Source organism: Dicentrarchus labrax, unplaced genomic scaffold (assembly GCF_905237075.1).
Source record: "Dicentrarchus labrax unplaced genomic scaffold, dlabrax2021, whole genome shotgun sequence".
Lineage (NCBI taxonomy): Eukaryota > Metazoa > Chordata > Actinopteri > Moronidae > Dicentrarchus > Dicentrarchus labrax.
The window spans coordinates 7,470,672-7,497,141 of NW_026136723.1; the positions used below are offsets into that span (position 1 = coordinate 7,470,672).

Consider the following 26,470-nt stretch of genomic DNA (forward strand, 5'->3'; position numbering starts at 1 on the left):
TCAATCGCTTCTTTACCAGTTCTGATCTAAAATATTTTCACTTAGATTCCAAGTGTATCTTGTCTCTGAAAGGGATTTAGACTCAAGGACCCTCTCTTCATCCATTTCCATTAGTCTGTTCTCTACACATTTTTGGTCTACATGGCCTGTCTATGTATGTGCTGCCTGTTATTCGGGTCACCTCAAGCTACTTTGCGAGAGAAAAAAAGCACTCAATGCCCAATTCAAAATTCAATTGAACAGATTCAACAATTGAATAGAAAACTTTATGTGTTTGGTTCTTTAGTGGAGTGTACCTGGAGAGCAGCACAATTAACCTGAGAGTGACAGAAAGCAAACGAAAATAGAGATAGTACACATTTACATGTTTAAAGAGGTACTCTGCCATACACTGTGTTTTTTGAGCTGTAAACTAAATGATGTGACTGTACCAATGCTGGTGTCAATATTGACAATGTATGAAAGTGCATTTCGTTGGTGGAAAATGGCTAATACTGTCTTAAATCCACCTGAACCTTGCAAGGCTAATCCTTAGATGCAGGCTCCCCCCAGTCCCCTTGTTCAAAATAAATCAGTAAATCAATATAGGACTAAAGCTAGACAACTCAAGCCGTGTGAAAATATTCAGAGTCATCCTCTTTAATTCACAATATTGTATATTATTCCAACCCTAACCCTCTACTTAGCTTTTTTTTTTTTTAGCATTGTAGCTCAATGCTTTGCACCAGACTGCAATCTTTACCTTGACTTACCTTGAAAGACGTACTTATTTATTATTATTACTTATATATTACTTATTTCACTACTTAACCCTCTAACTACTTTGTAATTTAACTCTTTTCCACACAAGCCATGCTTCTGTTCACGGTTGCTTCACCCGGTCCGTGTCTGTAAAATAAACAGCAGGGGCCAGATGCATAAAAGTGTGAATATTTAGGTGTAGAAATCTGTATACACATAAAACAAGAAACATGCATATGCAGTCTTTTTATCAGTTATGTAAAAGCTCATGTATGTCTGTTCCTGTGTGTTTTTCCTTCATACATCTCAATCATCCTGAAATTGTGTGCACCTGCATGAACCTTCTGACCATTCCCACAATTTACTATAAATGGCTTGAAACACACACGGTCACAAAAAATTCACAATTTTATTTTTCTCTTTTTTGTCAACTCACAACATCACATTGTAAGACTCAAAGGACTACGCTTGGTGTTGTACCAGTATGTGTACCAGTACGCACATTCTCACCGCCTGTGACTTTTATACATTTGGATACGTGCGTGGAAAGTGGCGTAATCACACTTGTTGCAGTTTATGCATCTGGCCCCATAATATATATATATATATATATATATATATGCCATAGAAGTGTAATTAAAACCGTCATAAAGAAGTGACCATATATGTATCCTCGCCCGATAAAGGGTTAATGGAAGACACTGCTAATCTACTCGCTCCTATCTCTACGCCAGCCTTGCAAACTGTTGGCTAGTTGGTTTGTTTACAATGCATAGAGCTGACTGTAAACTGGCAAGCAGCCCTGTATGGCGGACTGTGGTAAAAACTGAATGCACTGTCCAAAGAATGCTCCAAATAATATCAGCATATGCCACATGTCTTAATTAGGAATATCCAAAAGGAACATACTGTTTACATGACCCTTAAAAAATGCAGAATATTCTTACATTCGAAATACTAGTGGAGGATTAGTGTGCATGTAAATGTAGTCAGTGTTGCAAATTAGAAGCATATGTAATTTCTAGGAGACACGGTTGTTCATCAAGATCTAGGGAGTTATTATGGCAGCAGCAGCAGCATCCTGCGTATTAGAATATATATTATACTACTGTGAATATCACATCAGGGATATGAGCCCTCCCTTCGGTTGTTACAGTGGCCAGCCCTCGGTTAATCTGCAGGGAGGCTTCTCTGTTGTTGTGGATAGTGCAATCAGGATAATTGATAAGTGGCTGCTTGTAAAGGAAACCTCCATAATTAAATTGTAACTGGTCACCTCTTCCACTGTGGATGTGGTGCTGCCGGTCTCCATGGCGACTGTAAGTTGCTGGTCTGGATTTGCAGAGGAGATGTAGAGTTGGGTGTTTAATTTTCTGATAGCAGTCTACAGCACACTTTGGGACTTAGAGCAGCCTTGGGCCATCTCTTGTGTGTTTATCTGAGCACCAGTGGAAATGCACTTTGTGGTTCAATGTCATGGCAGACTATTCTGAAGCACTCCACTTTTCTAATTGAATCATGGTTATGGAAGATGGATTATTCCATTATGAGGCCAATCATTTTCAAGAAAATATTATGGTATCCCATTTCCCCTTGTTTCCAGGAAACCAAAACATGCAATTTTCTCTCAGCTTCATTTTATTTTCTTTATTTCAGAATAAGGCTTGAAACACCGCTGCTGCATACAACAGATGCACCAGAAGAAGCTAAAAAGTAGCATGTTAACACTGCAAAATAACTAGCTTATAGTGTAGTATGTAGTAAGTATGATCAGCACATTTGCCTTACACACTACAGTCATGGGTTATACATCAAATTGGCATCTTACACAAATGTACAGTTAGTTATATTCACACAGGCTTTTCAGTATTCCGTTTACAGTGTTAAGCAGTGTTATATCAAATAGAATAATGACAAAAAAGCTAACAACAACAATGTAAGGTAAATTACAAAGGTACAACAAAAAGCAAATGAGAGCAGAGCAAGGGAAGAGGATTTAAGGAGCAATCAGTAACATGAACTCTTCAGTAACATCGATTGACAATCAATAGGAACTTTGTTCAGCATATGTGGCTCCTCGTCTGAGCAACTGCCTGAGCTCTGCTGGCTCACCTACTTAAAGGCTCTCCCACCGTTCCGTCATCTCCTTATATCCCAGACACCTTATACATTGTTTCACACATTGTAATTGAACCAAATAGCTACACAACACAACAAACCAGGACTGAATTAATTACTGCTATACAATAAAATACTGCAGTTTGCTACTGTCAGAATGGTTGATGTCAGAAAATACTAATAACAAAATGTACTTCTCATTAAAAACTAAATCATTGCAAAACTAAGTCTTTTCAACCTTTAGCCTACATCTTGAAACCCAGCTTGGGTCATGTAAATAAAATCTAGTCTAGTGTATGTTGTTTATTTACAAGACACATTTTGGTTAACCTGCGTGTCTTTGTGGAATATTTGGTTGTACAGTCTTGATGACTCAGTGACTAACAGGGCTGTTCATTCAAGCACAGTCAGTCACAATAGCTCGCAGAGTTTTCCTTTATTTTCTCTCTGTTGTTCTGTTTTCCACTCCTGGCCACTTTGTTTGACATTGTACCGAAGGTGGATCTAGGTGCTAAGAAATCCCTGGCCACCCCAGTTTGGTGCCAAAAAATTCCAATTTAACACTTAATTATGATAAATGAATAAAAAACATATTAAAACATGGAAATTAACACAATTTAATTAATTTAATTATCTGTTATGGACAAATTTTAGACTAAGTAATGGACTTGACAATGAATAAAGACATGTTTGGAAAAATGTCTGAAGATTTGGAAATAAAATTATTTTTGATTTCTAATACCACCTTTAGATTTTTCAATGCTTTTCTAATGTGCCACAATAATGTTCAAATATTGTCATATGAGGGCTTTTCCAAGAAAATATTGATATATGTGATGTGATTAAACCAGCATATATTTCTGCCTCCCTTTAGAGTCTCTGTGCCACCCTGTGGCCACCCCATGAATATTTCTCTAGATCCGCCCCTGCATTGTACACCATGTGGTTCAATAAAAAAATTGTAAAATGGGAGGATAACGTTCTTCCAAGCTTACTAAAAGTCAGTTAGCAGGCTCATTCGCTTATTAGCTTAGCTCAGTCACTAACAGGACAATGAGTCTAAAAAAAATTATTTGTACTGTCAATTCCTGTCTCATAATTGTCACCAAACTTATCCTTTTGTGGGACAGTTTTGACTCTGGCAGATAAGGTTAAATAAAAGTGAGTGGTGCAGAACAGTTACTAAACTACAATAGCTTCCTCCATTTTGGATAAGACTCTTTGACCCTCAAATGGTGAATAGGCCTGTACTTGTATAGCTCCTTTCTAGTCTTCTGACCACTCAAAGCGCTTTAAAATAAAAAATTGGGCAAAAATGTGCATATTTAGTTTGACTGTGAGTAAATCGTGGAAGGAACTGGATTGCTACATTATTTTGCTATTTAAATGCGTGACCAGGTCTTAAAGGTCCAGTGTGTAACTTTTAGGAGGATCTAGTGGCAGAAATGGGATATATTGATTGATTACTGTTGAAGGTCAAAGATTTGGGTTAGCTAGGTGTTAATGTAGTACCAAACACAAAGCTGTGTTAAGAAGAAATATAAGATGGGTGGCTTCTTTAGGGCTTAACATAGTCAAAAACATACTGTAGTCTTCTTAAGAGTCCCTAGCTTATTCATATGTGGTACTGGTTTTATAGAGGGCTTTTAGAGCTGGAATTTACGAATCCTTTCAGGTCAGTGTAACCATTTGCAGTTACAGAGTTTGCACCTTTGAATTTTTGAACTTTTTGTGGTTTGCCAAACAGGTTCATTGTATACTTTTCCTAATTATGGTAGTAACAAATGGATTGGGACAGCATCAAATAAATGCAAATGAGTAGTATATAAATGTGCTTTACTGTTGACCTCAGTACAACCGCAGTAGTGAAGTAGCGCTATTGAGAAGCCAACTGCACGGGATGACAAGCCACCACCACAACTGCACGTGATGTCACATCATCATGTCATATTCAGTATTTGTTTTACACGACGAGAAACACGAATGGTCCGCTAATAATTACCAGTTTGCCACAGCTGTGGCATTGCAGTCCTGTAGCTCGCCAGTGTTTCAGTTTAAGGAGTGACCCTGGCTTTTTTCTGCTGATATTTGCCAGCTAAACGAGTCACAGGCCCAGAAGGGAGGAGGAGGGAGGGTGAGGGAGAGTAAACATTGTCTTATTGTACCAGTGCCTGAGCACTCAAGTCCAGTCTCAGGCTGGAGACGATTTTTCTATTGTCTCTGACTCGTTGGTATTTGCGCTAGGAATTGTCTCAGAATTGGCCTTTGGTCTCACCAAATATTCTAGTTGGTCTCAACCGAGTCCAGTGGTATAAAAAATACTACTGATGAAGCATGCTTATTCAGAAAACAGGTATTAGTTTAATTCAAAATCCATCTAGACATTAACATTGGCCGCCAATCAATGTCACTTATTGTATGCCTGGCTGCCAAAACATCTCATTGGTAACGGCAAACATATTCTTGTTTCTGTCTCAGTCTTAACTCTGTCTCTCTGCTGGACTCAAACCTCTTTGGACTCTGCCTTGACTGGTCCTGGTCTTGGACTCGACAAAGGTGGTCTTGACGACAGCACTGCATTAAATTATATGTGGTTTGAGATATTAAGATTATCTGATCAGCTACTTTCAGTTTTTCTAATGTGAAATGGTTTAATGCCTGCTCTGAAAAACAAAAGCTCAGATGAAGGTTCCTGTGACTGAAGCTCATTCCACGGAAGATCTTTGAATAATTATTTTTGATGGAGTGCCGTATGTTTGCCTCATGAATCTAATTAATTTTGTCATTTTGTTTCACTGTGTAATATTGTGATGAAGAGCTGCCAGGCAGAACACGTATTTTTTCATTACAGCTTGTTGGGATACTGTTTGTCCTTCTATATTTAAAGATAGTGAAGGTCATGATGGGGGGCAGAGTTTAGTATTGAAATACCCCAGGGTGTGGGCCAGACTGCTGTTTGTGAAGCCTGAAATCTCTGTTGGCATTAGGGCAACACTGGATACCAGCTTTGATCAGTGACACTTGGATGCCTCCGCTGGTTTGTTATTGTCACTTTGGGATTCAAATATTACTGATTGTTTCTTTTGGACTCGATCACGCAGATAAATGACAACAATGACAATATGTTTTCTATAGCTTCTATAACAACAATTGAAACAGTTTGAACAAAGTATCATCAATGAGAGTAATTCTGCTTATACATTGTGATGAGAAATGACATAAGGAAACAGTTTTTGATTAGCCATTCACATGAGATAATAAACTGAAAATCATGCACACACACCCACACACTTTTACTTTGATTGTACCCTGAATTCACATGGTTTATTACAGGGTTTTTTTTAATCTCTTAATTCATTAGAAGTAATTAGCTTTTGTTAATTTGTCAAAAAATAAAACTTGAACAGCCATGTCATTCTTTTTTGTAAAACTAGTTCTGTACATTCTGCATTTCTAGAACTTGAATTTGCAAAAGTAATGGTGGCTGAGAGATATCCTGCACACCCGACAGACGCAGCACTTGGTTGAAGCTAAGAAGAAAGCGGGTATATACAGTACCCTTTCAATCACCACCGTCATTATAGGAAAATATGCAGGAATGTATCACACTGCAAAAATGTTAGACTCCTACTGCACACAGAATAGCCAATATTTATTGTCTCTCTTCCTGTCTCTGTGGGTAAGTACAAGTCAACCCACAAGCACATTTCTGAATCTGTAAACAGAGCAAGAATCCATTTCCCAGCACTGGATGGTTGTCTTTCCATCTCAGTTTTCTTATTTTTTTTGTTTTTTTTCATTTAAGCCACATGAGTCAAAAGCATCGTGGTGAAATATTACAATCCAAAAAGTGTAAAGAAAGCGTACAGAATCACAGATACACTTCAAAGTCATTTTAACTGTGGCAGAAGCCAAATTTGTTAAAATGCAGAAGCTTGGTTTTATCTACAAATTCATTTTTTCCCCCTTAATTATATACATATAGCCCCATATCACAAACTGGCCTCAAGGGGCTTCGTAACCTGTACAACATACAACACCCTCTCGATTTCTATTCAGTTTGGAAGTTTAATCTGTTCCACATTTGTCACAATGCCAACTGAACATTTCAACATTAATCAAACATGTGGCATATTTGGACATGTTTTCATGTCAACGCACGTTTAACCATCAAAATATTTCCACATGAGAGCAAATTCCCATAAACTCTGCATTAGTACCTCTTACATACCTCATCTAGTATGCAAAGTTCACAATCATTAACCTTCCCAGCATCCATTGATTGACATCTCCCAATTTGATTGGTGTGATCTGCTGCAGTAAATAAATTACCTAGAATAAATTACCACTCTGGTTTATGCCATTAGCTGTGTCTTCAGTGTGTTACTATATTCGATGTGACACATGGTCGCCTTTTTGCTGATTTAAAATGCAGATCAATAATCTCCTTGAAGCAGTGTGTTTGTTGACATCAGGACAAGCTTTTTTCTACACTGTGATGAAGCTGCTCTCAGTCCGAGTTTCGGGGTAACAACCAATAAGCTGACAGTTGTGACTGCCGAGAGTCTTCTTCAGTGGCAGGTTTATCATTATTCAGTGATTCTGCTCAGAGGATCTCTGTGGGCTTCACACCGCCCATGAAAGTCAAGTACATGAGCAGAAAAGAGGTCCATAGAAATCCAAGTTTCAGTGGTTTGATGCTAATGTGGATTTTTCCATCTGTGCACAAAACCCCACAAACAAAGCTTGATTACGATTTCATGTCCTTTATGACACATTTTGAAATGTACTGAACAGTGAGTCCCAAATTTCTCCTAACACAGTTGATGGCGGCAGAGTTTAAAAGGAAAAAATAAAGAACAAGTGTCTTTATTGGCTGTAAAAAATAATGACAAAAAAAGAGGTTGGCGGAATCACACAGAATACCAGAGAGGAGTTCTCTCTCTGGTTGACCTTGTTGTGCAACAGCCTATTCTGTAATTCATCATCCAGCTGTCTGTGGGTATCACTTGTGTGGTTCTGCTCTGTAAGTCTCATTTGTTTTCTGTTAATGTTAAAAATACAGATGAGTTTTCTTCTTCAAAAAAATCATATATCACCAAAATCGAATTTGTTACTTAAAAGAAATGATGAAAATGTTTGTTTTTTCACCTATCTGTTTTTTGTTGCGTGTTCACCCCGACAGAGTCAGTCTATTGTCTTGCAATGCACTCTGAAGGATGCTGTCTGAATAATGCATTCGTTGCCTGACAACTATACCTGTTGGTGTTTCTTTGTCCTTTTTGCATCATCAAAAAGTACTCTTGTACTCTGGTCCTTTGGGCAGACAAATTATGAGATGGGGATTTTCTGCTTTCATAGTCTTGCTTTACCACTTGAATAAAGTCTTTGGGCTATCACCCCATCTACTGTCACTGCCTTTGTTAGGGGTCATATTTCCTGTGAGAAAAATATTCCACTTTGTTGTGAGAACTTCAACAGAAAGGTAAGATCAAAGTTAAACCTATTTTCCATTATCTCTAGCTATTCCCTTGAATGTCTGTACGTCAGCCAAATTGGAGAGAATAAGCATCAGTCATTTCTTTGAGACTAACTTTTTCTTGGGAAGATCTCTTAAAACTCTGTTGTGGAGATCTGGGTGACCTCTGATTGCAAATCTTGCTGGATCCTCCTTGAGCGAGAGCTGTGGGGGACCCAGTCCATGCCTAGTCATGCCGGCTTCTTCCCCGCTTCTGTTGGAGCACAGACGGACACCGGCTCCCTGGTGGTGTTGCGGCCTCTGTTGAGGCTGTGCTGCTCCACACGGGTCCGACAGGGAAGGCAGAAATCCCTGAAGCATCGCTTGAAATTTTCATCCAAAAATGCGTAGAGGACAGGGTTGAGGCTGCTGTTGGTGTAGCCCAAGGCGATGCACAGGTGCCAGCTGGCTATCACAAAGGGGTTCCTGTTGTCAATCTCCACCATGGTCTTCACAATGATGAAGATGTGAATGGGGGTCCAGCAGATGATGAAGGCTGCCACCACGACCAGGACCATGCGGGTGATGCGGCGCATGTTGCGGTCTTTCTCCTTGGAGCCTGAGAGCAGACGAACACTCCTCAGACGCAGGATCATCAGGCCGTAGCATATGGTGATGACCATCACAGGAACCACAAAAGCAAAGATGAAGACGCAGATCTTTGTCACTGTGTCCCAGTACCAGTCAGGGTCAGGGAACTTCAGCATGCACATGGTTTTACCTGGAAAGAGAGCAGGTAGTATTGGTTTGTGGATTTAAAAATCCAAAGCTATGGAGAAACATCTGCACTCACTCATCTGTACTCACAATACAAACTTCAAGACCACTACTGTTGCTGCTGCGCAAATGAAAGACTATCAAGAATATATTCTATGCATGTACAGACAATTGTCGATGTTGATGTGTTTTTCCAAACCTGTAGCCAGAACATTTATATTGGATGATGACTTTCTGTGCTAGCGTTTATGAAATAAATGTATACAGTATTTGTGAATCCATGGTTTGATTAAGGGAAAGACTGATTTAAACTACAGTTAAGGTGTGGTTAGGGCTGGGTTATACTCGAGAAGAACTCGATTCATGCAGCATGCTATCTGCTTACATTGGAAGGCAAAAGTGTTTGTAGCTGTTCCAAACAGCCACACTCAAAGGTGAGACCTATTCAACCACCTGGCTAGCACTATAGATGGAGTATGGATGGAGAATGTTAGGCAACTAAGCAATTGGTTAAGATAATGATCAAGGTTCTGGCTGAAAAAAAAGTGAATGCTAATTGCAAGTCAGTGATGTGACACAAATTCCGGTCTTTCACACAAAACCCGATTGCGCTATGACTTCTTCACCCTTATGTCTTGTTCACATATAAAGGCTAATCATTCAAAAGGCCTTAAAACTTACGCAGACACAAAAAAAACATCTGGGTGATTTTGTGACTCTGGGTAAGTAGTAAAGTAGTACACGTCCCCCGAAAAACCATCCTAAACTACTACTGAACATCAAATATTATCAGTTTCACTGGAGGGTTTTATGTTTAATGTTTAAAGTCTGAGAATCCAAGGTGGATAATAATAACCATTATTCTTGCTTTTCCTTTGTGTGCCATGTAAGCTCTGATGAAGGTCTTAAGGACCAGAAGCTTGGCCTAATAAATGCAAATTATGCAGATCAAAGCGTGTTTTTTCTACTGTCTATTCTTCAGTACTTTGGCAAAAATTCAGTTGGGTAAATCATACACATTCAACTCTGTACAGCTCACCCTATTCTGGAAGACAAAAATACTTGAATTAATAATAACAGAAAATAGATAAAACAGTGGAAGAAAACATTATCTCACCGCTATCCTTCACTTTGGTCACAGCCATGATCATAATGGGCACCCCAATCGCTGAGGACAGAACCCAGATGAGCACGTTGATCATCTTAGCCTTGACCGGCGTCCTAAACTCCAGCGCCCTGACAGGGTGGCACACGGCGATGTAGCGGTCCACGCTCATCATGGTAAGGGTGAAGATGCTTGTGAACATGTTGTAGTAGTCAATGGCAATAATGAGCTTGCACAGGACTTCTCCAAACGGCCAGGTGTTCATGAGGTATTTGGCGCTCTGGAAGGGCAGCGTGCTGGTAGCCAAGGCGTCAGCTAGAGCCAAGTTGAAGATGTAGATGTTTGTAGCCGTCTTCATCTTGGTGTATCTGGTTGTGATCACAGAGCAGAGCAAAAAGTGTTTGCAATAAGCAGCAGGGGTAATGAGAGTTATGGGCAATGGGGATTTGAAAGTGATATTCACTGTGCGTTGTGTGTTTTTATGACACAGATGAAGAGTTAATTCCCTTATGTTATAGATGAGCAGTGGAGAGCTGCGGATACTAATTCTTCCCAGCCTAGTTATTTTTTTTTAATTGAGTGATTTCAGATAATGGTTGCAATTGGCTTGTTGGCCTCTGGTTAAGCAGCCTACTTATACAGAAAGCACCAGAGGTTTGTGCAAAGAAAATACTACTGCTATCGACTTGAGGTTCATGTATATTGTATGTGTTTATATCTGGGACTGTGCTTTTTTTTTTCAGAGAAAGATATTTTTTCTCATGTATATGAAAAAATAATGGTCATCAGCACTGAACTCGTTTTACTCGCTACAGTATTAGCCCCTAGGGCATAAGGCTTATTTTCATAAAGGCTTCTCTCACCAGAAACTTGCACGATGTATTCATACTGTATATACATGATATGATTTAGTTTATTTAGAGACAGCAGGATTAATAAATCGGTGCATCCAATACATTCCAACCTATACTCATCCACCCAAAGGCACAAAAGGCAACTATTAGAGACCAGAAAAGTGCAAAACTTTATGAAGACTTATTGTATAATACATATTAAAATGCTGAATGAATACTGATACTATATTGTCTTTTCTTTTATTTCATATTTTTGAATGATGGAGAACAAAAGGAGAAGATAAATGAGAAATAACATTCATTAGTGGTGTAGTATTTCTTCTTCTACTCCAACAAAATACACCCAAGCACAATGTCTAAATGGATGTATGTGTATTGATTTCACACAGGCAGAATGGACAATAACCTAGGGGTTTTGTTGGTGGTAGTGATGGGAAGGGGGTGCATATTTGCAGCAAGATAGTCAATTTTTAGCAATCGTTAAATGCAAATCATATTGGGGTGCCCGGTTGGCTCAGTTGGTGGAGCTGGCCCCTAATGTTATGTTTTTATGTGGATTTGCCAATATTTGTTTTTTTGGGCTAAGCCAGCTCATAAGGGACTGACCTTTGTGTGTGTTAATACAACACGTCTCATTGGTGGACTGATTAAAGGCTTATTACTAGCACACAATAAATGAAACCTGGATTGTTGTAATATTAGTACCATGTCTTGAGTGGTAAATATCTGCTAAAAAAAAAAAAAATTCAAATACCGGTAAGTCATTTTTGACTTTTGGTTTCACAAAGTATAGGAACAGAAGTCTCCTGGGTGAAAATTTGTTTGACCCATCCATCCACCCTAACCTCCTCCATATGCAGACTTTGTCACTCTTTATATTGCGTCACCTGACATTCGTGCATAAAATGACACACCGTGTTGCACAATGTAGGTCAATAGAAATTGCGTGAAATGATACACGAAAAGCAAAAAAGGTAACATGAAATGGGAAATGACTTTAGATATTGACTTGTACACCATGTGGTGATACCAGGCTGGCATTTTGTGGTGTATGCACAAGGGGAAAGAGTTACATTCAACTGGGTGGGCAACCATTTAGCTAAATTTGAAAATCTGGAAAAAATGGAATTGCCATGACCAGTTCTCGCATGGAACATTTCAACTTTGGTGAAGGCACTAAAACTTTCACTGAGAATCAACAGCAAATCTTCTTAACAGAGTTAACTTCACTATGAAAAAATTTTAATTGCATTGCAAAAAGTGTTTTTTCAGTCACAGACACTTGCATCAAGGACCTGACAATTTTTTGTCAATGGCTTTACAGTTGGATTTGGCGAAAATGGCCATGCTTTTTGAGGGAGCTAATCCTTCTTAGTCAACATACATCCATGAATATAAATTTTAGTTACATCAACAGCACAGACCACATGAGAATGTTTGGGGTGGTGAATGGAGCTGCTGCAGTTAATGGCGTTGGCATGAGTATGATCATCATAGTATTAGATAGTGTCTGTTATATTGTTCGCTCTGTATACCTGCATGAATATGATTGGATGTTGCTATCCGCGAAGCTTGTGAACGAACCAGTGACGTATATTCAAAAAGAAGATGCCAATCAGCTGATGCGAGTGTGACTTCAGAGCTCCATCTAAACGTAAATGTCCTAAACTTGTTTTTAGCTGATGAGCTAGCATTCTAACTTGCTGGGGTGTACTCTACCTTGCTAGGGTAGTAGTTAATAATGAAAAAAGAGTTAGCGAGCAAGTTAGCTTCAACATAAAATGGCAAGCTGTCTCTCTCTTTCTGGTGCGGCCCTGCAAGGCTGTGATGCGTTGTTGTCTTTCTAGAAAACAGACTCAGCTCATGCTTGTGCGATTGAGTCCTCCATCTGGCTTTCCAGTCGCCTGACAAAGAGTTTGCGAGCTGTTGAGTTTATAAATAAGGTTAATATCTAAGCTAGAAATCAGGTCATCAAGAGATAAATTGATGATGATAATCAGATCACACTTTTGGGAACTGTTCCAATGATAATAGATTAGGGACTGAACTCTGTGGGCTGATTTTTTCTTTTTTCTGATTTAATAAATCCGTTTGACGTGAACGTTGGCTTCAGCTGAATCAGAAAATATAATTACAGTAACTGCTGTTAAAGAGTCCCATCAGTTGTTCTATATTCACTGTCAGCTCCAACATCAGTCTCCAGATGACCTCATTACTGCTGTTTGTGACAGCCATAGGTGGGCATTGTTTAATATTGTTGTTAGCTCGCTTTCATGGCGCGCTTGGCTGTTATCACTACAACACATCTTCTGCTTTCTGAACTGACTACAGTTTTCCTGTTACTATAAAATACACGAAAGCAAGTTAAACCAGATGTGTGGAAATAGTATAGCTTCCAAAATAAAGAGCAGGAAGAGGATGCAATATCTGTGATGCAATCGATTTCTTAGGTGATTCCAGTGTGTTTTAGACGATAATATTGTGTCTCCCAATTATTTTGGCCAAGATAATCGTGACATTAAAAATTGTATTTCATATTGTCCCTTGCCAAATGCTAACACCAACATAGGTCTTATAGCTAGGCGATAAACCGGTTAAGTTGAATTCATGTTTTAAAACGATACAAAAAATTTTGTAAAATCGAGATTTAAACAGCAAATGTTATAATGTGGGGATATACAGCTGCTGGAAAACAAGCGCCCATCCACTCAAGTCCCTCACCTACACAAAATGTGTTGAATCATTTTACCATAGTATGCCATATGAGAAGAAGGGGCCCGAGTGATAAGACATTACAGATGTGGTGGTGTTTGTAAATTGAATGCAGTGTTATTTTTAGGCCACACATTTTAGGCCCAGCACTAATAGGTCTATTCAGGAACCAATATGACAGCAGAAAACCAACAGGAGAACAAGACAGCATACAATCTCATCACACTGAATGATATCAGTATGTATTTCATGTCTGTGTGTTTACATTTGACTGAGTTATCACTCCGAGAAACAGTGCGATTTTTGACTCAAATTCCCCTCATGCAGTATCTTAGTCTCACATCTCTCCCTCTTTACCTCCCCTTCAACTCTCCCCTGCTCCCCTGGGGAGGCTTTTTTCTTCCCCTTTTGTCCTGCTGAATGTCCATGTCTGTTACAGAACGTACACTGTAATTTCGTAATGTAATGTAGTCCGGAACACAGGAGGAGCACAGTGAGTATTTCATTCCTCACCTCCCCCTGTAATGTTATTCCCAATCTGAATGGATCTTAAGTTATATTTGATTTTATAAGTTACACTTGCTTTTTCAGTTAATGACAAGTAAAAATGTCTCCCTCTTGTAGGTCTAAGGCCTTTCCATTTAATGTGAATTTGCCACTATAAAATGCCTCTATAAAATTAATTATTTTGATCTCAGGTTTCAATGGAGACAAAAGGAAACAGTGAACCTGTGCAGTCAACAGCAGATGGCTGGTTTTGAACATTCCCTTGCATGTTTCTTGCCTTTATTGGATAGTGACAGCTGAACATAGACAGGAAAGGGGGGCAGAGAGAGAGGGGTTCCCTTGCATGTTTGATCACCCTAATCCGATGCCTGTATTAAGTTCCACTTACAGCAAAGGAGAGCAGCAAGCTTTTGATTGTTACATAAGGGCTGTCTCTAAAGCACGCACAATATTAATGTAACGCTTTGAACTCTTGGAAAAATACATAAAAACCCTAGAATAGAGACGTGCATTGGCGTAAAATGGCATCAGTCATAGACATGGAAAGGAAGTTGGAGTTTTGGATCACAGCCATTTTTAAAAACAAAAATGAAAACTATTATAGACTCACACAGTTAACAAGAACTGCTCTCTGTTTAGCATCTCAATCCGTTTGAAGCCATTGATTCAGCACCTAAAGCCTGGCTTTGGACATGGGGAAAGGATTTATTGTCACTTTAATAATTGAACCGGGATTCCAAAGAAATCGCTTTCCCCTCTCCCTAATCCAAGCTGACAAGAGTGTGGTAAACTTCCACTTTCTCCCTTCAGTAAACAAGCACCGGGTGGAAGTGTGCCTAGATGTTATACTATGCAGTCTGGTATATTATGACCCTGTGGAGATTAGAAGGAAATGGTGCAGCGGGGGGTAAAAATAATGCTACTCTGCAGCCTTTTTACTGTAGGGTCGGTTTGTACACACCACTACAATGAATCAGGGGTAAAATAATTGAGGATTGAGATCAGCTGGTGTAGCTTTCTTGCTTTCCCGGGATATTATGTGACATCCAGGCTAGCACACAGGAGCTTGGTTGGATTATGAGGATATCAAAGAACCGGTAGTGTGACCTGAAGTAGGCAGAAGTGGCTACAGGGGAGGCTGATTTATGCTACTAATGCAGGAGCCTGGGCTCCTCTCAGGAGGTGACAATCCAATGACTAGACTTTCATTTCACACCCAGCAGTGACAGGTGGTTATGTATAAAAACAACTTTTCCATTCCCATGTTCTGCCATTACAATCGTGGGGTTGTGTTATGGTTAATTGTTCAGCATATAACACTAAAGACAGAGAGGAAAGCTTTTAAACACCCATCTTCCGTTAGAGAAGCAATTATGTGCTGAGAAATCTAAACGTAGGGCCCTTTTTCATGTTACAGTGAAGCATGTTTTTCTATGGCACAGTCGCAGTCTGGGACGTTTAATCACCCACTTCCTATTCTTTTTTTCCTCAAAGCGTGGACTCCCTGCTACGAGGATGTCACAGTTGTCCAATCCCCTCCTCCTCGCACTCGCATTTTGCTGCCACATCAAAAGAAAAAAAGTCTTAATAGCAGCACACAACTGACATAGACAGACATGTATGGCCTCCACTGACTGTGGCAAATATTGACCATCCTGACCTCTGGGCTGCGTGAATGATTTCTGCTTGTTCACCTGGATGGAGTGCCATTGATCACAGTCCGTTGCTCCTTGTTTATCATTCAGCTCGCCATCAAATTTGATGCTGCCAGTTCGGAACTATGTAAATCCCATGTAACCAGCCAATAGGGTAGGATAGGTTGTTATGCTTCAAGTGATCTATGGAGCTCAAAAGGTTATCAGATGAGCCAAAAATACGACTGAATACATCAGTAGATGATACAGTAAATTAATACAATGTAGTGTAAGACATATACATCTTGGCATTTGTCCTAACTTCCAGTAAAATTGCTAAAATAAAAACTACTTTTCTACTTATCTCAAAGCTCCCCTCCAGACATGTATTAAGACATTTATACATTAGTCTGTTTGGAATGTGTGTCTGATATATTTATTTCTACTAAAAAAGTACAATTTCCACAATAAACTTCCACGTTAAAACTTCCAGAATCTCTGAATATGCAAATGTTGTTGATTTCTAAAGTGCTGGACACAAGATGTCTTCTACTTCACTGTAAAGTCCATTCTCAGTTTACTGTCATGGTTTGACAGTTTTTCGCCATAAAATCTACAGACATTCTTAAAAGTGTAAGCAGAGTGGCATACCACAAAAGATCGTGTGTGTGTGTGTGTGTGTGTGTGTGTGTGTGTGTGTGTGTATGTGTGTATGTGTGTGTGTATGTGTGTGCTTAGGGAGTAGAAAGTAGGAACAGTACCACCAAAAGTTGAAAAATAACAAAAAAGATAAATGAGTGAATTTATTAAGGTTTAAGGGGAAAAAACACAAGTTTTAGACATTTTTATTCACTACATTTTTATTTTTTCACTAAATTATTATCATATTCATTTTCATTTGTTTATTATTCAATTATTCTATCCTTTCACGCCCTTTTGTCAGTCTGGAGCTCCTTACAGATCCACATTCAGCTATAGAGAATTAGCATTTACATTTAAATCAGTCTCTTTATCTGTATCCTAGTTGGAGTTACAATCAATCCTTTCTTTTCTCCTAAGTCAGGCTCCACTCTCCTGTGTCTCCAGGGCTGAAGGCCATACACGCACCACTCACACACACACAAACACACACACACCTATACACACACACACACACACACACACACACACACACACAGACTGTCTGACATAAATGCTGCTGGGTGAGATGGAAGACAAGCAGTGAGACACAGTAGCCATGTTGACTCAGCCCAGGAAATAAACAGACTGATATACACACACACACACACACACACACACACACACACACACACACACACACACACACACACAGAGAGAGAGAGCCATGCTTCTACTGGCAATGGGCTGTGATATTTTCCGCCAAATTTCCACTCCCAGTCCCTAAACAAAAATAATCTTCCTGAAGCAGTGTCTTTACCAAAATATCACCAGAATACCGATGTACAGAATGAGAATGCTGCAAAAGCTGCTTTCTTAGTTCAAATGGGACAATAAACCACAAGAAGCAGCTCAGTAAAGAATTAACACATTATAATCCAGCCTTCCACTAGCTACACATCAACCATTTCAAACGGAGTCCACTTGATAATAAACTGCACAAGCACTGAGCCGGTTCTTATCTGTCAGGTGCAGCAGCGGCAATAGGAGCTGAGGTAGAGGAGAGGATAGCTGGAAGATAGGTGGAGCCCTGATGCTGCTGACCCACCCTGGACCATTTCCAGAGGTGTCAGCCTCTCCATCAGCAATCAGACCGTGGGCTCTCAACGCCACAGCGGCCCAGTGCCCGATCCACACTGACGTGGGCATCCATGCAGACTCTCCTCTAAATGGGCTTTGTGTGCATTTGAGTGTCTCTATCCAGGAATCTAAGTGGAGGGAAATATCTAAAATGTATGACTTTTGCCAAATTTATGAGCTGCCTGATGTGGCAGGCAAACAAATCATAGAAGGGCACTTTCAAAAGGGGTTTTGATTTCTTAAATCAAAGTTATAATTACTGCTGAAATGATTAGTCAATTGACAGAAGGGTATTCAAAAAACATTTTGGCAGCCATTTATCAAGAAAAAAATCTTCTTTAAAATTTGCTGCTTCCAGCTTGTCAAAAATTATTTTCTCTATTTAGTATCATGCCAATGAGTCCCCAAACAACAAATAAGACCGATGGAGAGTACCAGCGACAGGTGTAACTAACTTTCAACATGTTATGCAAGTTGTATATTAAAGGTCCAGTGTGTAACATTTAGGAGGACCTATTGGCAGAAATGGAATATCATATTCATAGGTATGTTTTCATTAGTGTATAATTACCTGAAAATAAGAATCATTGTGTTTTCGTTACCTTAGAATGAGCTTTTTATCGTTTATATCTACAGACTCTGGAGGTATTCTATGGAGGCTACCATGTTTCTATCGTAGCCCAGAAAGGACTTTCTTTTTCTCATGCTTGGAAAGGGTGAATGGAGTGAGTTGCAATCTGCAACTATACCACTAAATGTCACTAAATCCACACTGGAACTTTAAACATGTGGTTAACGTTGTGAAACTGTCACAATTTGGTTAGGTTTACTTACCATAACTGCTTGGTTAGGTTAATAAAACGATCTTTGTTTGTGTTTTGGGTTGAAATAACCATTTTAGGTGACGTAACCTAACTTAAGTAACTTAAAACTTTGACTACGTAAATGTCCATCCATCTACCTCAACCTCCTCTCTGTGCAGACTTCCTCACTCTTTATAACGCTACAGTCATAATTACGACAGCCACTAGAGGTTGCCATCTAACACTAAATGCAAGTATGGGTTGTAAAAAGCAAACATTTGGTCATGAGTTTAGACATTATCAGACCGTCTTTGTCTTCTTTTTACAACAATGATGGGGCCCTGTAGGACTATGAGGCCATTGCAGCCCTCGTTCACAGTACTTTACGGCCCTGGAATAAGAGATCATCATTGCCTTTAAATACAGTATCTTGAAAAAAATATCTTAACTCGGTTTTCTGGAGCTTTCAACCACATCTCACAGTCTTCCTTAGCAGATGGACCTTGCTCAGTCCTCCAAAGTGTGGATAATAAATAGTAACGTGTGATTACAGGTCTATCTGTTGAGGAACACCATGAAATATGAAAGCTCTGGAGAAAAAGAGGTAGTGAGTGGATCTTGACTTAAAGGTTTTGATAAACGTGTAGGACCTGTATTATCAAAACACACTTGTTGTTGCCACCTGTAACCACAGGGGTCACCAGATCAACCAGGATGCAAATTTTAAGGGTTATCTCTTGCTTTGCCTCTAAATTCATCATTTGCCATCAGGGTAGTACAGAGTAAGGCTAGTAAATAGAAAATATGCATCATAGAAAGTTTGAAAGCTAAAGGAAGATAAACGATTACCTCACTGAAGTTTACCCAGCTTTCCTTTTCCCTTTCATTACATTACTATATCCTTGTCTGAGTTTGGGTGTCTTCTCCAAGTTAGCTCCCTGCAGAGTTTAAAAATGTTCCACAGGAGATAATATATTCTGATGGGGATGGTTAATGTGCTCAGCTTCCCTCTGCCTCCGTCTCTAGGGGGGTCTGGCATTAGAGTTGAGTCTCACTCAAACAAACACAACGCCGGGCGAATCGCTGCGTGCAATCTGATTCATTGCCTTTCCCGAGCGCACATCCATCTCCTCTTTGTCTCCCTCTTACCTCCCTCAAACACACTTTCTTTTTTGTCTTATTTTCCCCATTATTCTCACTCCGACTCTTGAACAGAAATAAGTTGTAAATATTTATGAGTCTTTCTTGGTTCTATATCCAAAGATTGCCACTTGCAGAAAATGGCTTGTTTATGGCTTCCCCTATATCCAGCTCCATCTGTTTTGCTCTGTCGTTGCTCCTCCTGCTCTCTTTCAATGTAAAATATCACCAACAACCCTATACACCACATTGATATCTTATTATGTATATTTGAGCCTGTCGTGTCATGTATGTGGGCTGAAAAACAACTACAGGCCCCAACTGTTTTCCTTCTGTGCTGAAATTGGGGAGTCTTAAATTAATTCTACCTGCTTGTTTAATTCGCCACCCTGGCTGAAGTAATTAACGCTTCAGGTGATATTGTGGGAACACATCCAGAGATTAGAAGGTAATTAATATGATGAGCGAGGACAAGCCGAGCTTCTGCAGAAGATACAAGCTGCTTTATTCTTGACAAGCAAGCAGGTTAGGGCTGGAGGTTCTTCTCAGGAAATGACAGGGTGCTTGAATCTGGTGACAAAGAGAGTGTATTATATTGCTTTTAGGCCTGGGGGGGGGGAGGCAAACAGTGACCTCGGACTGACAAACATCCACTAATGGACTATATCAGTCACAAAGCCTTTAAGCCCTAAAATACCTTAATTTGCATCATTTAAATGTGTAAAACAACAGACTATAAAAGCTTAAATTAAAAAGATAGGTTCATCATTCCTGTTAACATGCCAATAAGGAGGCAAACACAGAATATACACCAAATAAAGACCCAACATGTCTCCCTCAGTGACCCTAACTGCAGGAATTTCTCTCCATCTTCCCAGCAAACCCAGTGGACAGGAGATGGTCCACAGATCTGTGTGAGCTAATGGAGATTGTGTGTGAGCAGCCCTCCCTGCCATAGGCACAGCCGAGTCAGACTGAACTGAGAAACTGCGTCTGAGACTAGAGGTGCGACTGCCCCCCCAACCCTGTTCGGAATAAAAATTATGAAAGAAGCATCATCACATGCAGAGAGCCAGCTCAGGACGCAGGTACTGTATACACAAATGCAGCCAGGGTTGCTCCCCCTCCTCAACTCACACTCAGAGATGACCAGAAAAAGAGGGTTGTTCATGGGGCAATACATGCTGATCTGCTAGGAAAATTGAAAGCAAAGACACCATATCTGCCCTAAAAAGGTTTTGTGAATTTATACAAGTTTCTGCACAAAAACCATAAACTTCCTTTGTGTAAGCAACGGGATGTAGAAAATTTCACTTTTCACGGCATCAAACCTTTCTGTTAAATTGTGTTTGTACTACTTGTAATACTTTCATGAAAGTGGGGAAACAGTAAGAGCAGAAAATGCAACAAAATGTGTTGAATTAGTGAAAACTCACTCAATGTTCTCTTTTAAATGTCGGTCTGGGCATTATAAGGTCTCATGCGCACTATAATGAGCGCACGTTGGTGAATTTTACACCCATTTTGAACTATGTTGCCCTTATTAAGTCTCACAACTCATTTAAAACAATGTATACGGCCAGTAAAATGACTGCAATTAAAAACAACAACAACAACAACAACAACAGTGTTTACCTGACCACTCCGTACATGACGAGGACGTTGCCCAGGAGTCCCACCACGCAAATGACCGAGTAGAGAGCCGTGATGGATATGGCTATGATGATACCCCCGGCGCTCCTCACCGGACCCTGCTGCTCGGTGTAGTTCTGCAGCCTGTCGCCCATCAAGCCGCTCTCCTCGTCCGGGAAGGTGACATTGAAGGGGATGACGGAGTAAAGGTCGGACAGGGAGAGCTGCGCTCCTGGGACCGTGTACGGCTCCATGCTGCGGCCGCTGCGGCGCTGTCCACTCTGCTCGTGGTGCTGAAAAACTTGCTCACACAATTACCTTAAAGGAAGTTGATTGTCAGGAAAGGGGAGAGCGGGTCCGACTAAAAGGCAAGAAGCGGAAAGAGAAGAGTGAAGGAGTTTCCAAAAAAAAAGAAATGTGTGGACGCAGAGAGGAGCCCTGCGTGCGAGAATTCCCTGTGATTTCTATCCAGATAGAAGAGGAGACCGTGGCCCCTCAGCAGCAGTCAGCTGTGTCTGTGTGCCGTGGCTGTGTGTACACACACCTCTTATACTCTCCAAGACCCCCCACCTCACAGCCGGGGTCCGTGCGTCGACGTCAAGGCTGCGCATTATGGGCGTCAAAAAAAGAGAAGGCAAAGTGATGGGTGCGCCATACCTGAACCGACCTGAATGCATCTGGTGGGTTCTATCTTTAAACTGAGAGCTAAGATAAAGAAATAATCTTATAATGGTAATAAAGAGTAATGAATCATTCCCAATCGTAAAGATTTAGGGCAGGAAAAAGTCACTCACACTGAGGCCAGACACTGCAGGCACAATCCTCGGTTTTTTAACGCACAATTTCAGTTTGGAGATTTTGGTTTTTTTCTAACAGCTCTTTTTGACCAGTGAAATAAATGCTCGAATACCATTAGGTGTTTTTTCCTTCTTTGTCATATATCTGTGATGTCTTTGGTTCCTTATATCCAAAGTTGCATTGATAATCATTTGAACATTCATACATATATTTCTTAAAACAAAAATAATTTTTTCTATATCTCTTCCTTCTTTTACCCTTTTCACTGTATGTCTTACAAATGTATTGTGTTTTACAGTAATAAAAAAGATTTTCTCGGTGGCTGTTACCAGTATTTTCTTATTTATTGTTTGATAAAAAGAGATCTCCAACATTCCCTCTGTAAAAACCTTTTATTCTTATATATCAACAAAATGAAAAAATAATCTTATTTTGATAGGACAGGTGAAGATTGCCAGCAAAGGGCTGCAGGTTGGAATCGAACCCCAAACTATGCGGTAAGGACTCCATTTGGCTCTACCAGGTGAGCATATGCAAAATAGTGCATTTTTAATTAGATAATGCATCATTTGCACATTTAAACAACCCTTAATTGAAGTAATCAACTGGGGAAGATTCCTGGTGACATCTAATAGTTTATTATGTTTTTATCCTGTTCACCTGTAGTAAAGCTGATGCAAGAACTGTGCGCATACAAGTTAGACTGATGTGTCTGTTTGCAAGCTGTGAAAATAATCAACCCAGCTGCCAACAAATAAAACAAGTCTAAAATCGATAGAGTTCCCATTGAAGTAATTTAGGGATGTGTGCAACAGAGAAAAAAACAGTTTCACAATGTTTTGACAGCGTGGGATGAAAGCCCAAATCAGTAGTCCCTCCTTACACAACGAAAAACTCAGATGTCACAGCGATGAATAAAATGATCATGACAATTGAGAAAACAATGTAACCTCAGCAGGGTCCATTTAGAGCTTTTTTTATATCACATGATCTTCATGAGCAATTTTTTTCTGAGCACTTTAAAGAGTATCTGAACACCCATTAAAATGTGTTTGCTGACCTTCAGTGGTTGAACTCACCTTCATGCAGTGACTTACAGGTGTACTCCAGGACCCGGTGACATCACCGTTGGGTGTGGTTCCAGCGTCTCTTGTCACATTGTTTTCACATTGTAATTTCATACATTGTTTTGATAGTATAAACATATACATTATACCCACTCTAAACTCTGCATGGCATAGTGATTAGCTCACAGGGCTGTGTCATGGATGGATTAAGGGAGACAGCGTTTTTGGCAAAGTTCCATTAATTCCTACGGAAACAGCTCAGTGGCGCATGAAGCCAGAAAAATTGGATTTGGATTTTCCAACTGCAAGAATAGACAGGAAGTTAGCCAAAAACACCTTTAAGGTACAGAATAGCTAGGCTACTAAATGGACTGTTTGGTGAGACTGTTCTGTCAACTGCTGTTTCTTAAGTTAAGAATGACTTTGAACCTCAGGAATATCACAGTAACAACTATCAAATAAAGTTCATTTTAAACTCATCATTCCCTTTGCTCAATATCCATCCATCCAGATTCAACGACACATTTCATTCTCTTCGATGCCACATCCAGTTGAGAAGAGCCTTTGTATGGGTCGGCCTGTCCATTAGCTACTGTACATCATGACACCCAGAGTGCCTTAATATATCACATCTCGTCTGCACTGTCCGTCTGTATAGGATTGATCAAGGTGAGCCAGGAGTGCAGGCAAAGGCAATTGCATTGTCGTCTCCTGGGCCGACAAAGGTTGATCGATCTTGGACGCTTTCTACTCGCTCATCAGCGCTTATCTGATGGCTGTGATGTGCCTCATGGGAAATGAAATGCTTAACAGATATACAACAGTGCTGGAGTTCAGATGGGTCAATATTGTCTGTCCCCCAACCCTGTCCAACCCTGTGACCAACAACACATCAGCTGATCACCTTCTCCACCTTCCCAGAACAATATGCATGTGTCTGAGTTAGTTACTTACTTCTGCTCTTCTCACACCTTTCCTTCCATCACAGTGTAATTGAACTAGCTGTTTCTCCAGCAGTCCCTTTTTGCCATTTAATTAGTGTTGAGTTCTGTTCTCCATAGTACACTTTTCATTTGCTGTATGCTCGGTGCAGCCCCTTCCTGGAGAGAGCTCTTAATTACCATGAAGACAAAATGTCTTATGCACACTGATTAATGTTATTTTATGTTGTTGTGCATTTCACCTTCTTCGAACACCTGCATGTCTTCTTTGTTATTTTAGACAACCTGCTCTTCACCCCAGACAAATACTGAAAGGGACAGTGAGGGACAGGAACAGAACTCTCATCCCCACTCGATAGTGATAGCTGAAAAGTGGACTGTGATTGAACGGCCATTAGCACAAATCCCCGGCGTGATGGTCAAAATTGGCTGGTAATAAAGGTAAGAAGAAGAAAATGGCTGGTAAGAAGAAGAAAATTGGAGGGAGAAGAAATATTCATTCCATGTTCACCTGACCTGTTGATGGACCCTCAAGCAGGCCACGTAAACCTCCATTTACCATTCGCTAAATCACTCAGCAGACCAGTCAAGCTTTGGATTTCTCCACGTCTCCAAGCGCCCAGCATGGGGCTCTAAAGTTAAAGATAGTTAAGAGTATGAAAATTGTATATTTCTTAGCCGTTCGAAAACATGAGCAAAGTGTAAAGAATGGATTAAACTGTGTTTTTATTTGCAATAAGACGCAGCCTTTAGTCTGAAGGAGGTTCAAATCTGAAGCAGCTCCTCCATTTTTAGTGAAGAGCTCTACATTTTTCAGTATTACCATGTTGAACGGCCTTTCCATTTTTGATGCTGGCTCTAAGAAAGGAGAGGCACCTTACGAAAGCTACATGCTCAGTGAAACAGGCGAAAGTGCAGTCTGATGCTCCTCTGCATTTCACATCAAATGAAAGGAATCAATACCCAGTTGCTAATAAAACAGCAGGTTAATGTGAATCCAAACATCGGCCTCAACATTACTTTTACTTTGTCACAGTGTGTTGTTGTCAGTCTGGTGTTACAGTGAGTGAGGGGATCAGGTTCATTTGCTCATGTGATATATATATAAGCTTGTGTCTTTCCATTATGCAGAGATCAATAGCATAAGTGATTGACATTGAGTACATAAAAGCACAGGATGTGTGTCATGACAAGAAGGTCACCTGACTATGACGATGATTGTTCAGGATAACGGGCTGTTGTACAAATGGGACTTTGGTCCAATTGGACATTTCTAAGACTGTTGGGGTTTCAAAATAATGGCTCATCTGAACAATGGGAAATGGGCAATAGTTGATATATCTGATAACTGATTTTGACACCAGCGATAGTTGTCATTTGACTGAATCCTGAAACCCACTTTTGTCTGTCTGTAATGAAGGATGTTAAATCTGCAACTGTTTATTATTATTATTATTATTATTGTAAATTACATATGTGCTGTGAGTTTATCAGACATTGCTAATAACTAAGAGGGACAGGGATTTGAGCAAATGGTCAATTACACAAGCACCTGGCCAGTGGCTGAAATTAGAAGTTGCTAAAAAAGAAGCATAAATAAATGAAAAACTTAAAAATTGATGCACTCAAACACTGAGTCCATGTCAAGGTTCGGTGTACCACAGTTTCTTTGTTGCCCCTTAAGGAGAGAAGCACCTGTTACACACATCTCTGTAGCCTCGAGCGACAGGCAGGTCCACTGAAACAAAACAAAACATTTCAACTTCCACCTCTTATGTCATTGCAGCTCACATCCCTTGTGGCATTCAGTTATTTTTCACCCCCAAATCCTTGTCTTGTTTAGCTATGGCAAAAATCGATGAAGCGTCTGAAGAATGGTCACAGCTTATGAATTTGTCAGGGGAGTGAGAGATAAATAACTTGCAAACCTAGTGAAAATAGTAGTAAAAGTCATGCAACTTCTATACCATGTTGGAATTGGATATGAGCTTCTTGGTATGACAGTATTCCATTAGAATTATACTATACTATATGTCACTGAATCGAGTTTGAAGCTGCACATGGTAAAATTGTGTCTTAGAATGTGGCAACTTATCAAAACTTAAGTGTCTGAAACAGCAGCCAGTGAGTCCTAACCTTGCAGGGCAGCTGGACTCTCAAGACCATGAAATCACAAGAGAATCAGTCTTGCCAGGCTTCAATCTATACGTTTGTGACCTAACTACAGTGGTACTGAACCAATCAGCGTCTGCTGAAGAAGTACTTGCAGCTACGGGGGTGGTCGCTAGGTGTGACGCGGCAACAATGTTTGTCAAACAAGAATGTCATAGGTTAGCGTAGATGCTGCTAGCATCAGTTCTATCAGCACTGGAGAGTATTATTTCATTGAAAGAAGAGCAAAGACCGGAACTCAAGGCTTTTCTTG

At 40.0% G+C, this 26,470-nt stretch overlaps 1 protein-coding gene across 1 annotated transcript; it reads right to left on the bottom strand.

Moving 5' to 3' along the window:
• Positions 1 to 2,361: 2,361 nt before the first annotated feature.
• Positions 2,362 to 21,905, bottom strand: oprd1a (opioid receptor, delta 1a). The gene is made up of 3 exons (XM_051390145.1): positions 21,243 to 21,905; positions 10,212 to 10,567; positions 2,362 to 9,098 (listed from the first exon to the last, which is right to left on the bottom strand). The coding sequence occupies exons 1-3, from the start codon at positions 21,491 to 21,493 to the stop codon at positions 8,569 to 8,571; spliced, it is 1,137 nt and encodes a 378-aa protein (XP_051246105.1). The 5' UTR covers positions 21,494 to 21,905; the 3' UTR covers positions 2,362 to 8,568.
• Between the last annotated feature and the right edge of the window lie 4,565 nt (positions 21,906 to 26,470).